The sequence below is a fragment of the Temnothorax longispinosus genome, chromosome 10 (genome assembly GCF_030848805.1).
Source record: "Temnothorax longispinosus isolate EJ_2023e chromosome 10, Tlon_JGU_v1, whole genome shotgun sequence".
NCBI classification, from domain to species: domain Eukaryota; kingdom Metazoa; phylum Arthropoda; class Insecta; order Hymenoptera; family Formicidae; genus Temnothorax; species Temnothorax longispinosus.
In genome coordinates, this window is record NC_092367.1 from 13,765,100 (window position 1) to 13,779,714 (window position 14,615).

A 14,615-nucleotide genomic window follows, 5' to 3' on the forward strand; every position below is an offset into this window, starting at 1 on the left:
AGGGCACGCAGGGAAAGGTGGCCACATATACAATGTTCATTAATGCGTCGAGCGGTAAGGTCGCTGGGGGTACTTTTCGGAGGATGAATCGAGAATTGAGTATCGCCGGCTTGCCGGGTATAAATCACAGCGTGCCTGTGAAATCGATCGAGAGGGAGGAGAAAGGGCGAGATCTCCGTTGCCCCTCTGACCCCCGTAACGACATCACGTAAAAGAGCTAAAAGTTCGTCGGAAAATGAGGCCGATTCTCGAACGATGACTTAGGCGCGAAAGCGAGCGATACGTTATAATTATAAATGACTTGGCATAAAAAAAAATTATCTCTCGCGATACCGTGTATTGTTCAAACGAATGGTTACCTAGAGCGCATATATAAGACTTTTCTTCGCTGACTCTTCGCTATCCCTCCGTGCCCCGACGATGACTAAGATTGTAAGCGACACGCTATAAAATTTATAAAACCCAGATGAATGATACGATACGATCGTTTAGGACGAACACAACGCACCGGCGAGGATCACTCTCCGAGTTAAGATCGCGGGACAATAGCGTTCGTGTTCCCCGGTCAATCCTGCATGCATTTTTTTTTAACGGCTATCGACCGTCTGGCATCTGGCTTGTCGTCGAGAAAGATTATATGACTCCATCCTCATCTTTTACTTCGTCAAACGAGTCGTTTAATTATTCGAATCGATTAAAATTTTTTTTTTTCGAATATATAGTACGAATTTTTATAGAGAATCTAATTAATCTCGTGTATTTCTTCATTCTTTAATTATTTCAGAGAATCCATCTTAAAGAGATATACGCGATATTAAGGTCCGATAAAAAAAATATTTCTCCAAGATATGACGAGGCAGCAGTAACAAATAACGGTAAATACCGCGATATTAAGCCGCGATACCGAAGTAATGGATGGATGCCATTAATTTTGTGTTTATTCGGTTATCAGACGCGGTTAATGCAAGAAGACCCCCTCAGTGGTGTTATCGCCAAGTCGGCGATAGTGCGAGCGATGTGTGCGCTTTCTCACGTATCCTCGCGCTTTTGCAAGCCCGTTCCTTCGTCTTTTCTTGGAAAAAAAGAGTAGCGCAGACGCTGTGCGAAAAAGATTGCTCGCGTTATATGGATATAACACGCAAGTTCGACGGGGAACAAGCAATCGGGTCAATCGGATCTCTCTTTCTCGTCACGTCTTCTTCAACTAGGAAACGTGAACAACTTTTCGGCGAAATTGAGAACCGCTTATACGCTGATAGCAACAGGTGGATCTTGATCCTGATAAGCTTGAACTTGTTTACTTCGAATTGCCAGACAAGTCGCGACAAGATTAGATTGTTGTTCAATTAGCACCCCGATGAAGAAGCGTCGTCATAGACAGCATTTCGTGATGCTTCTATAATTCTTATAATCACGCAAGAGCGCGAGTCTTATATTAAAAAAAAAATCCTATGAAATCTCATAGAGCTAATTAAATGAAACGCGAGAGAAATGGATAAGTAGAAAAAGAGAAAATGATGGTCGTTAATGACGTCACATCGCGGCGCGATCGCGTTATAAATCAGACGATCGACGGGCGAACAAAGCCGCGGCTTGCACAGCGCGGTAAAGGGAGGATTTCTCACGGATCATCAGGTCCATCTTTCCTTTATGATTGAAGAAAGTCGACGGGTTTTCCCGGGTTTTGTTCGCGAAGCATCTCGGCCGATCGTTGCGACGACGGTCGACGCGATCATCCTCCGCAGCGCAGGATGGAAAACGGGATGAGGCTCTTCTCTAACTTTTCAGCCGTGGAGAATGGACCCATTATCTCACACGCGCGTGGTGCGCGTTTACGACATCTGTTGTGTCTATAAGAAAGAAGCGTATTTTCCACTCTCGGGGAACGAAGTGGCCTTTATAAATCGCTTTTGGCGGTTACGATTTACAACCGGGGAGTTAAGCATCTCGATTAATGGCGCCGTTAATTATTTACGCACACGCGCGTTTACAGCTCCAGCATGCAATATGGCGCGGACAAACAAGCGAAGCAAAGAGAAATCTAAGCGTCTTCTTCATTTTCTAAATATACCAGTAGAGTGACATTGAACTTCGTATCGCGCGAAATATTCCAATTTCGAAATGCTTCGCCGAGAAGAGACTCGAGTGGCGGAGCATTCAGAAATAACACTCGTTGTCAGATAATGGAAGCGGATTCGACGATTCTACTGTGTTAGAAAATGATTCTAACATGCCGCGCGGCGGGGGGAATGAAAATAATATCACCTTGACCAGTTGTTCCAATGATTAATTGCGATGCGTCTTCGAGAGATTAGTTTGGTCAAAGAAAACGTCGCCCCTTCCCCTCTTAATTAGCGTGTTAACTCCGGAGTATTTAGATAAGGTCTGGAATTTGCTGTTGTTTACAAAAATTTGCCACCAATTGTAAGAGATTGCTCGGTGCCAAACGTCGTCACGACCAATGATTCGCGGTCACAAATCAGATTATGTAACGCGGAATTTTTCCTCTCTACGCGCTGCATGGCGCGATATTCTATACCCCGTGACGCGCCGTGAAACGACGTCGCGGCTCGATGATAGCGGATGCGTCGCGATCCCCCCTTTTTCCACATCGCGAATTCACGTTTGGACTCCGTCCCGTGTGCGTCAAGAGTCCTGCTTATAGGCTGTAATTGAGGGTACAGCGCAAGCGAAATATAAACATCGCGCTCCGCCTAACGATCCTGCTGATCTCTCGGTTCACGTCGCACCCGGACGAGATCATCGTGCAATCATCATCGGCGCGTGCTCGTCCAATTATACGAAGGCTCACGCCTACGGTCAGATGTCGTTTGATTCTTTATCCACTCCAATATCTCCGTTGATCGTCGTCTCGTCCGACGACTTTAATCGTCGCTCCTTTTAAGCGCGAGAAGACGCAGATTGCTGCTTCTCCTCTCTGCCGTTATCAATTGCGTCATCGGGCCAGAAACGTGTTCTCCGAGCGAGACCGCGGCGACCTTCACCGGATCGCCTTTCGAAACGACGACAAGCGGTCACTTCCTGATGATGACGAAGGCCCCCCCGGATCGAAGGTGCCCCCGGCGGCCGTCGTCCAGGGTCGCTGTCGTCATTTTCGCGAGCGCGCGTGATTCTTCACCGCCGCGCGCCGCGCCGCGCCGGGGAAGAAATTACCGGGCCGCGACACGACGGGCGACGCGGGTCGATCGTGTTGACTCAGCTTGCAGCCCGCCCATTCACACCGACGCGTTAATACGGCAAGATAATACATCGCCACGTTGTGAAAGATACGCGCGGACTTTGTTCCCACCCGCGACGAATCAGCGGCGAATCGCGTGAAGGCGAAGTCAACCGACAGGGGCCATGTCAATTTCGGCGGGTCGCGATTACGACGCGGGGGGCAGCCTTATCTCATTGTTCATGAGATAAACCTGTCGGTTCTCCTCCCTCTCGATTTTAGTTCGATCAACAGGATATCTGCGAAAAACGATTTTTATTCGTATAAAATGTAATTCCATTTTCAAACTGGAGTATGACTCGCCAACAATATACATATAATTTACTTGCTTTTATCACATTAATCCTATTTTCCTAGAAATATATGTAGAACACCCAAATTATTTCCAACAATTAGTTTGAGAAAGTTATTAATTACAGACTATTAGTTTTTTTTATAATGCTAAAATGTAATTTTTATCGTACAAGTTCTTCTTCTTCGCAATGTAATATCATCTACACTCCCGGCTATATATTTCATAACGAATTGCTGTTCAATTAGTCCCACGCCGAATCGATTTAATACCAGCTCGTCTGCCGAGGCGAACTCTTACGAATTAAGCCGCGACAAACTGTTATCAGTCTTCTTCACTGTGCTGGTGATACTCCATGGAGGGGCGACGAAGCGATAGCGCGACCATATATAAGCCTGGTACATTCGTCACTGCCATCAGTTTAATATTCCCTCACGTTTCGTTTCGCTGGGCTAGCGTTTGCACGACATTCTGGTTACGTCGAGCTTTCATCTCGAGCACTCGAGCAAAGATAATTAAAAAAAAAGAGTACGGTAAATAGCGATAATCTTCCAGCGTGCTATAAAGGAGCCAACCAAGACGACGCGCCACTACAGCTCAATCTCGGCGAAGATTCAGCTTTGACAGCGATTTTTACGTCTTCTTCCTCTTCCTCTTCGACGCATCGCTTCCACCGTCAGTAAACGCGGCAAGCAATACGCGGCGACTCAGGGAAGATGGGATTCTCTTAGCATCGATCGAGCCGTTCCTGCGACTAACATCGATTAAGTCGTTTGCTGTACTCTGAATAAAAGTCATATCGGACTTTCAGCCATTTGTTAAAAGAACTCGGTCAAAATAACAAGCGCGAAGACTGTCTCCGAAAGTGCGACGGCAGTGTCTTATGATTGGTTCGCCGCGATCGTCCAGCCTAGTTATGTTCTCGATCAAGTACAGCAAGCAATTTCTGAGCTACCGTATACTCAAGTCCAACCGGTTCAAATATATCTGACGATACGGACTCGGACTACGTCGTAGAGGGTGCGCGCAAGGTGGTGTGTGTGTATTGTACTACGGGCGACTTGTCGGTACCTACGGTGCTCAGGAAGGCAGAGAGACGAGGATAGCCCCCCGGCAAGACCTGGAAAGTCTTGTGTCAGAGTCCAATGGCCGAATCGGCTTGCACGGCGACGCGAGCTTGAGCAAGTACGGCGACGACGTGACGGAAAACCGGCGTCATCGAAAATCGCTAGTAAGGCGAATTTTTCGAGGGCAAGGGGCACACGGAGAACTTGGGAGAAAAAAAAGATTGTTGCGAAACGAAACGGAATTGGTAATGATAATTGATGATTTCGTCGTCGAGGAGATTTCTAACCAGAAATAAAGTATTACAAATTTTGGAATAAGCTTGCTAAGCAAGCGATACGGCGGAGAAAGTCCAATTGATAACGACGAATTATTTTATTGACGAAAAAAAAGTCTTGAGCGCGCGCGCGAGAGAATTGAAATTGACGATCAGGAACTAAAATTTGTTCAAACCCTGAAAGGGGCAGCCGTTGGCAGCTAATGATTTTGTTGTTGAGGAAATTTTTTCAAGCAAGAAAATAAATTGAATATCAATCATTAGCGAGTCGAAAAATTTCTGAGGAGACTCCCTCTGAGGGACGGATTTATTTAGAATAACGACATTGCTCGAGGATAATGCGTTTGTATGTCAGCTTGTGAGAGATCATTAGAGTTGAAGATCGAGCGGCAGGATCGGAGTTGAGTGAGAGAGCGGAAAGCGAAATCACTCGGAAATTCCTTCGAGAGAGACGACCGGACGCGACTTTTCACGAGAATCACACGTGTATACACTCACGTATATACATTCGCACGTATATACGAACGCGCATGGTACCGCGCATAATAATTAGACCAGCATTAAAACGCGAATTAAAAAAAACGGAGTCACTAATTAAAGCTCGACGATCGAGCGAGACGATCTGCACGTCTTTGGCAAATCGGCGGCGAATCGGTTCGAGTACGGAAGCGAAAGTAATGAAAAAAATGATCGTTTATGTCCCGGGCAGAATGCCAACTCACGTTGGTCCCTACGGCGCCGCTCGTTACCCGGGCACCCTGCTAGGAGCTGTCCCGGGTTTTTACAGCCCGGTACCCGGCTACTCCACCAGCCCGGTCTCGAGCTACTACGGGAGCCTCCAGCACCAACCACCGCTGGACCTTCCGGTTTGGCCGCGGAGGATGCCGGCCGAGGAGGAACTGGGGGCCTCGCCGGCCGCCAGTCTGACCGGGCTGGGGGTGTCCCCGGGCAACGGCGGGCCCCCGAGTCCGGCGCACAGCGACTCGGACGCGTCCAGCTCGAGCTTGGAACTGGGTACCATCAGGACCGGCGACAACGCTCAACTAAAATGCAGGTAAAGAAAAAAACATGAAAGAAAACGTTAAACATTTGTTACTTGGACGATCCTTGTGCAACGAGACGTAATATAAAAATTATCGAAGACTTATTAAATATATAATATAGTATTTAAATGATATAGATTAAGTATACATATAGCTAAAAGTTATATGAATTATATATTCTTTAAATATCTTTCGAGAAGTCATAGATCGCTGGATCGACCGATTGGCTCGGGCATTACTTCTCGGCGAGTACACTGCACTCATTGTCGGTATCATTATTGTATTGTTAGAAGACCAATTAAGATAGGAGTGAGAAAGATAAAGTCACTCACCGTATTATTTTAAAGAAATTTAATATCTTCGTTAAGCGTCACCGCGGGAAAAGTCGATACTTCTGCTTTCAGCTAGATTAGCTTATTCGAATCGCATCAAACTCAGCGTTAGCACTTGTTTACAGTTTAGAACGTATAAAGATAGCATCCCACTCTCCGGTTTCGCGAGATATACGAAATCACGAGATATCTAAATGCAACACAGATTTCTTGTATCGGTCGGTATACGTGAATCCTGATTGACGTCGACTTCTCTTATCGCAAGATAAGCGATGTAATCCTATGAGCTTTTCTATTTATCTTTCCTTTTCATACAAATTTATCCGAACCAATTATTTTATCTTAATCCCCGCTCGCATTTTTCTTCCACCTGCTTATCTTATCTCTCTCTCTCACCTACGTACTAATTAATATTTTTCAACGTACACTTTTCTAACGACGTACGTACAACTTTATCTGATACATCTATTAGAAAATGATACGGCAATAAGGCAATGCGCGCTTTACGCATCTCGTCCCTCTCTATATATTGTTCATCAAGAAATTACCACAACTAATGCACTCGAGACAATCAAACGTCGTCGTCTCACTTCCGTTTGCGCTTTGTCGTAGACATTTTGTATTCCTCCTAAACGACGCTAATTTATCTCCCTCGATATAGATGTGCGGATATGTCCATGCGCGCTTACACGTGCCAGTTATATACATACCAGTTACAACCAGTTTTCCGTATCTCTCGGCTGATACCGCCGGAGATCTATACTGACTTCCTCGGATACCCGGAGAAAATTCTGTAATTCATCTCGACAAGTGCATCTACCCAACATCTACCTAGTCTCGGAACGTCCGAGATTAAGAGCTCGACTCGCGGACTCGTTTTCTTCCTCGCGCGCGTTTTTTGCGGGAATTCAAATCTATCCGGCGCGCTTTCTCCAGGGACAGCTTCCCCTCGCGGGACGAGAGGGATCTGTATCTCTAATGGTAAACAGGTTTGCGACCGGCTCGGTTTATATTCAAAGTCTACGCGCTCTTGATAAAATTTAGACTCGATACAAGGCGAAACGATAACGATTGCCTTCGGATAACGAGGGGGAAGAAGGCAACTGGTTGATTTCGTAAAACGATGAATCACACTGACCGCTGCGTGCTACATGTTTAAAACAGATTTTCGTTACAATTATAATTTATATTACACGTATATGCACGATACAGCGAATTCCAAAGCATCATTGGCTTCTATATATCGTGACGCGAATAAAAGTAGTAAAGAGGGTCTTCTTATTATCGCGCGCAGTTTCGGAGAACGCGATTATCACAAAGAAATTATTTCTTACATGCGACGGACACGTGAAAGCCCGAGCGCTCACTGTGATCACAGTGAATATCACATTCTTTGCTATCAAAACACTTGTCCGTTTCATCAACCATATATCTCTAAATATAGCTTCTTTTATTAAACGCGATCGATCTACAATCTTAATTAATGGAAAATGTGGTTGATCAGAGACTTATATGTACACAGAAAAAAAGAAGTGTCAAATCAAAACTTATAATTGCAACAACCTATATTCCTCTTATAAAAATTTCAACTTCTTTTTCTTGATTGAACTATATGTTTAAAACTATATAAATGACTTTATTCAAGCAAGTTTTCTTCGTTCAACACAATATAATTTTATTTCAAGATTAGTGATTGTTAAGTATATTATAAGTTATGATTTGATTCTTTTTTTTTCTGTGTATATAGCACATTATTTTGAGGTCATATTATGTAACGCTGGGTGTTAATTTGTAATGGCTATAATATTAGATACATATCCCGCGAAGATATATTTTATAGTTTGTACAATTCCTACTATTTATCAAATAAATGAAGATAAGAGTCGTCGCGGGTGTTTGGCCAATCAAATCGTTCAAGATTACCTTGATCCACGACCTCCTGTGAGCATATCCGTGCTTCTTAAATTGGAAGAATTTGTTGTCGTTGACTGGAATAGTACCGAAGACTCCAGTCTCTCTCTTGCGATAAACTGGTGTCAAACGGCGGCAATTGCAAAATGGCCGCAATTGGTATCAATTGAACGAGCCAGCGAGCGTTCATGTGATGCAAATTATATTTCGATACTTCAGAGCAGCGTCAGGCGGCTATATTTACATATCAGTCTCTATTGAACTCGCAATTTCGCAAAGCTAAAACAAAAAATAAAACAAATCGAACAATAAAGTTTGTTACGTGTTTCTTAACGGTACATATGTTGAAAGAATTAAATTTGTATTGTCCTCCTTTTACAGATGGCAAGACTGTGGCCGATGGTTCACGTCCCTAGAGCAACTTGCAGGACACGTTGGGAGATTGCACGCGGCGCCCGGTCCACGGGGTCTGTTTTATTGCGGATGGGAGGGATGTGCGAGAGGCGAGCGTGGGTTTAACGCGAGGTAAAACTCCTCCGGATGTAATATTATGCGCGCGTAACACAGAAATCACTTTTCTTAACAAACACTCTCGTGTCTCTTTCATGCAGGTACAAGATGCTGGTCCATGTACGAACACACACGAACGAGAAGCCGCACCATTGCTTCCAGTGCGACAAGAGCTTCAGCAGAGCTGAAAACCTGAAGATCCACGCGCGCTCTCACACCGGCGAGCGTCCCTACGTCTGTCCCGTCGAGGGTTGCAATAAGGCTTACTCGAATTCTTCGGACAGATTCAAGCATACTAGAACTCACGCTGTAGATAAGCCATATTACTGCAAGGTGCCGGGCTGCCCGAAGAGGTATACCGATCCGTCGTCCTTGAGGAAGCACGTTAAAACCTACCGCCACTACGTGAACAACAACGACAAGGTCCAGGAGAAGAGCTTCGACGATAGCAACGTTCAGGAGAAAATGAGATTTGACGTTAATTCGCCCGACAAGCAGAGCAGTAGCGCGCATTCCGAGTCGGACAAGAAGGACTCTAGTATCGAGAGCAGCGTGTCGGGCTGCAGCCCGAAGACCAGCAACAGCTTCGAAGAGCAGAGAAACTTCGTCGAGTGGAACAACTTGTATAATCTTCAGGAACAGCGGAAGGAACAGGAGCAGGTCACCCCGCCGAAACCTACGTACGAGCAGGACGTGAAGATCTATCCGAGGATGTACGATGACAATTACATAATACCAGACAGGATTCAGGTGAATCCCATGTACGCCTCCGGTACCACCATTATCAAGGACTGCTCCGTAGCGTCGCCGCCTCATACGAGTCCGGGTCGAGTGTCCGACACAATGCCGCGCATCGGGATGCAGTCGACGCCCATCAAGACCGAGGAGTCGATGGAGTACACCAAGACCGCCACAGTGGACTACAGGAACATCGAGTCGATCGTCAACAGTACGCCCTGCAAAAAGGAGAGCACGGTTAGTTGCGATCCAGTAAGACATTCGGTGATCAAGCGGGCGGAGGATCTGAAGATGGAGGTGGAGCAGATGCCGCTCAAAGAGGAATTGAAGGATACCAGCGGTGACTGCTGCTGCCGGCACAAGTGTTGCGTGCATAGCAACGATAGCATCCTGCAGAAGACCAAGATCCTGTCGGATCTCCTTATCAAGGCGCAGAACCCGCTCTTCCGACATCTATTGAGCTCGGTGGATTTGCACGGGCTAGAGAACATGTGGAGCAACATCGTGGATACGAGTAACACATGCGGCCAAGACCTCAGAGTAAAGAACGAGACCGTCACCGAGATGGAGCAAGACCTGCCGTTGGACTTGACGATTAACAAATAACGAACAAAATTGGCTGTCAACATATAAACGTAGTAGTCGTGTCAATACAAATTTTATCTCATCATTTTTAACAAGATCCAAATCAAACGAAACGCTACGAATCTTAAATGCAGTCAATCGATATGATAATTAACTGAACGACAAAGAATAATTATAATTTATCATGAATGAAAAGTTTCAATCGCATTGCGAAACCAAATATATTTTAATACCTTATAATGTGAAAAAGATGACGAGATAGGAGCAATCCATGATTGGACAAGAATTTGCTCAATCCATAGCTATTTAAAAATGGTTGCACTAATCGAAGGTAACCATTAATCAAAGGTAATCGAAGCTTACCGGTGCAACTCGACAATTTAAACAATTTGATCGATTACTTGGAGACGATGTTTCCGCTTTCGAATTGGCTACTAAAATCGGATAGCTGAAACAATAATGGAAGTTAAACTGAGAACTTATTATAAGGCTGTAAATATATCTGAAAAGTACGTACAGAAATGTGAAATAATTGGCTTCTGCCCCGTAATTTATCTATTAGAATTGAATTTCAAGAGTTATAGTTTTTATAAAGTAAGACGCTTAACAATCATATCTCAGTACTCAATGTAAACAAAACATATGTATCATATGTATATAGAAATTTATATGTATGTATATGTATGTGTGGCGAGTCAATTGATAAATGAAGTAATATGGAGTAAAGTGCCCAGAGAACATTAAGACATCTTATAGACCGTCTAAAAGACATCCCTAAAATTCCCGAGACGTCTTATAAAATTGTTAAAAAAGAATCTTATAACATCTTTAAAACGTTTCATATTCCGATGACGATTAGAACGTTGTTTTAAAATATCTTTAAGATGTCTTATTTTCATTTTTAGATACATTGCAAAGCAAACATTAATAATACAAAAGTGCGTTAACAAGAAAAAGATGCAAAAGAAAAACTCATTGCTTTATATATAAATAATTTAATATTTACATATATAATTTTGTTAACGATTTATCTCCTATTTCACACATATATATGTATGTATATATGTACATATATATGTACTACGGTATTCATAGTCGGATCTTATATTTAAGATCTTATGAACCAATCACACACAGAGTATTAGCATCTTAAGACAGTCTTGAAATAAAATCCAACTATGAATGCGGACCTATATATGCTCATATATATTTATGTATATGCATATATAATACATATATATGTATATAAATATATTATATTTGTTATAACATATATAAAGGTATGTATTATAATAGATGCAGGCCAGTTTTTGTCATTAGCAAAGAATGTAAGTATTAAATTATTGATATACTAATTACTTATCAAGTAATTCCAGTTTTTCTTTCATATTCTTCTTTTTATTAACGCCTTTCCGAAAAGCTTTGCCTTTGTGTCGTTATAACATCGACTAATACAAAGTATTGGAGTGTCAGATTTTAAATAACATTAAAATTTTTATAAGCTATATTATATCCACATTGGCCATATGTCATATATTCTAATCAATAAATATTATAATCGGTAATGTGTAAATAGTTGTACACGCTCCAAAAAATGTCAAAAATAATATTTAGCCATCTTTTCAAAAAGTTTTTAAAACGTCTTTTAAACACACGTGTTGTCTGAGGTGCCTTTCTCTGTTAGCAGAACATGTTTAACGATGTGAATAAATAAAAAAAAAAATATTTATGTGTTGTTTTTCCCTCCCTTCGCAGTAAATTGTTTGCGTAATATAATCATAGCTGCTTGTAGTGTAATTAATATAAGTGCACATGATGATATTAGATATTTGTAAATTTTATAAAGTTAAAGAATTTATGCACGTGAAAAGTTAATAAAAGATGTTTGCAAAAAAAAATGTCGATATGGGAGTATTAATGATTAAATGCGCGCACACACACGGTAATATTAATTTCATTACTTTTTATTTCTAAAACTAGCGTATGGCTCAACTAAACATGGTTTGTATCATAAATTCAATATTAATGTGAAATTAGATCGCGTATCAAGTCTAAGTGTCAAAACTATTAAACTTTTTTAAAAAACAACGAATTGTAGTGATATAAAACTGAACGCGAATACAATTCAAATAAAAAATTATGTAAATTAATTAACAAGTTAAACATAAAATACACAGTTGCGTCTTAAACAGAATAAAATTAAAATACGGGAACAAGTACGTATAAAACGAAAGAAATTACGAAATTAAACGCAGTTCTATCATCTGCGAATAATTAAGTACAAATGTATGTTCATCAGAATGACTTTTGGACTCATCATCTGAGACGGAGAACTTTCCCAGTGGCACTTGGACTTCATGTCTACCACCTGTAAATAATACGGAGTTATTGAATATAGTTGCAATATAGTTGAAAATATACCTACAGAGTATCTGAAGAGTATAATTTCCAGACTGTGCGCAAGAGCCTACTACTTCGGCAATAATAAAATTGGACATCTGAGGCGTGTAATCCGCGCCAATCTTTAAAGTCTGAAATTTAATGTCGTTTAGGAAAAGATACAGTTAGTTTTAATGTACAGTGTGCGATACATACTTTGAATGCAATAATGTCATTAATCTGTGGTTTTCTCGTCATGACTGGGATCCTCTCTAATGTAGTATACAAGCTTTTATAACATGGTACTTCTTTTTTAGATTCCTTGCTACATAAATTTTTTTCTATGCTATCCTCCATAACTTTATTTAAATTTTTACTTTTTATCTCGTCGTTTAACATACTTTCCGTTTTAGCTCCGTTTTTTATTTTTTTGTTTACGAATGTCATGGGCGTCGAGGTTTGTCCTAATGCTAAAAGTGTAGAAAGATCTCTAGAAGACGATGCTTTGCTTAAGGATTCATTTTTAGATACTTCTTGTACTATTTGTTTCGCTATGTTATGTTCATCATTTTCCATATTATCAAACCGTATATGTTTTCCTGACGGAATCGTATAGGAATCTATTATCTTTGGTTTTTTTGATTTTGGTTCTCTTGGTAAGTTTTCCTCAGTTGTACCAGGAGGTGTCACAACGAGCTGAGATCGATTTTTTGGCTTTCGTTTTCGTACTCGTTTCCTCTTTGCAACAATAGAATCTAACATGCTACAATCCGCTGTTAAATTGTTATCTGTAGTTTTAGAATCTGTATCATCTGCTCCACTATGATCGACCGCTGTGTCACTAATTACACTGTAGAATGTCATATCTCTCGTGATATTACCTAAAATACAAGCAATGTATCAGTAATCTCACATTATAGAATAAACATTATTTTGCTTCATGTATTTATATGCAATACAGCATAAATGAAATAAACCTACTTATGGGACTTGGTTGAGTATTATTAGAGGTGTCATTAGACATATCCTGTACAGTTATTCCTGTTTTAATATTTGTCGTCTGGACCTGCATTTCACCTATAGAACCATTGCTTGTTTCTACATTAGGAGCTTTGTCACTTATCCCCGATCCAGGAACTACTCTGGAATTAATCAGATTGTTAATCAGAGCATATAATTAACTTAATTATGTTCTATAACTAATCATATGTAATTAATTTGGGATAACGCGAGGCTCTATGTGAAAGCAGTCAACTTCGCAGATCTCGAGTTTGATCCTTCATCCCAGATGCCTTGGCATAAGAGGTTGAAAGTTAAAGAATTGTGAGTGACGGAATATAAGATGAGTTGAACTGCTGACGCGATTCTATGACATAGTTAATTAATCAAAACCAGAAATTGTCATAATCGAAGTATTAATAATAAAAGTTACAAATTGTAAAAAATATATCGATAAAATAAAACTGTACTAACAGGATTGTCTCATTCTCCTTGAGTATACGCACATCCTCGATCGGAGGTAGATATTCGGTATCGTTCAGCAACAGGTGAAACGGTTCCGCGATGTTGAACAGTTTGCTGATATGCTGCTTCATATGAATAACCTGCTGGATCTTCGTTCCGTCGACGAATACCCAGCAAAATCGACGCGCATCGTCGAAGAACTTGGACAGGTCCACCTTCAGTCGAAAATGTGGACGCTTCATCGTGACTTCCTCCACAGTTGTCATTACGGAACGTTGATCGACACGCATAAGCGACACGTGTACCGGCATGAACAGCAATCACAACATCACAACACAACAACGTGATCGTCAACCGGGTCAACCCGCTCCACGGCCGGCGCTCGCAGCGTTGCTAGAAATGTCGCTTGTTTTCGCGCATGTGCAATGGCATTTATAGAGGCGGACGCATGCAGTGTATACAGGGTGTCCCATTTAAAACAATACGTCGAATAAAGGCCATTTCACGTAACAAAGTTTTAGTTTTAATCGTAAGGCCGTAAGAAAATAGACCAATCACACTCGATTATTCTTCAAGCGCGAGAAGAATAATCGACTGCGATTGGTCTATTTTCTTACGGCCTTACGATTACAACTAAAACTTTGTTACGTGCAATGGCCTTAACTCAAATTCATAAAGGCTACGTTCGCTTTGGGCGCTTTCGCATCAATCTATCTTTATTGCTCATTACATGTTGAAAAAAGATGGAGTGATGCTTTCAGCACAAAAGCACTCAAAGCGA

General features: G+C 41.7%; 2 protein-coding genes across 2 annotated transcripts; one reads left to right on the forward strand and one right to left on the reverse strand.

Moving 5' to 3' along the window:
• The first annotated feature begins 3,936 nt into the window (after positions 1-3,936).
• Positions 3,937-11,716, forward strand: LOC139819989 (uncharacterized). Its single transcript, XM_071789860.1, has 3 exons — positions 3,937-5,926; positions 8,540-8,683; positions 8,770-11,716. The coding sequence occupies exons 1-3, from the start codon at positions 5,403-5,405 to the stop codon at positions 10,010-10,012; spliced, it is 1,911 nt and encodes a 636-aa protein (XP_071645961.1). The 5' UTR covers positions 3,937-5,402; the 3' UTR covers positions 10,013-11,716.
• A 129-nt stretch (positions 11,717-11,845) lies between these two features.
• On the reverse strand, positions 11,846-14,260 carry LOC139819990 (uncharacterized). Its single transcript, XM_071789861.1, has 5 exons — positions 13,844-14,260; positions 13,352-13,512; positions 12,587-13,251; positions 12,417-12,522; positions 11,846-12,359 (listed from the first exon to the last, which is right to left on the reverse strand). The coding sequence occupies exons 1-5, from the start codon at positions 14,143-14,145 to the stop codon at positions 12,229-12,231; spliced, it is 1,365 nt and encodes a 454-aa protein (XP_071645962.1). The 5' UTR covers positions 14,146-14,260; the 3' UTR covers positions 11,846-12,228.
• Between the last annotated feature and the right edge of the window lie 355 nt (positions 14,261-14,615).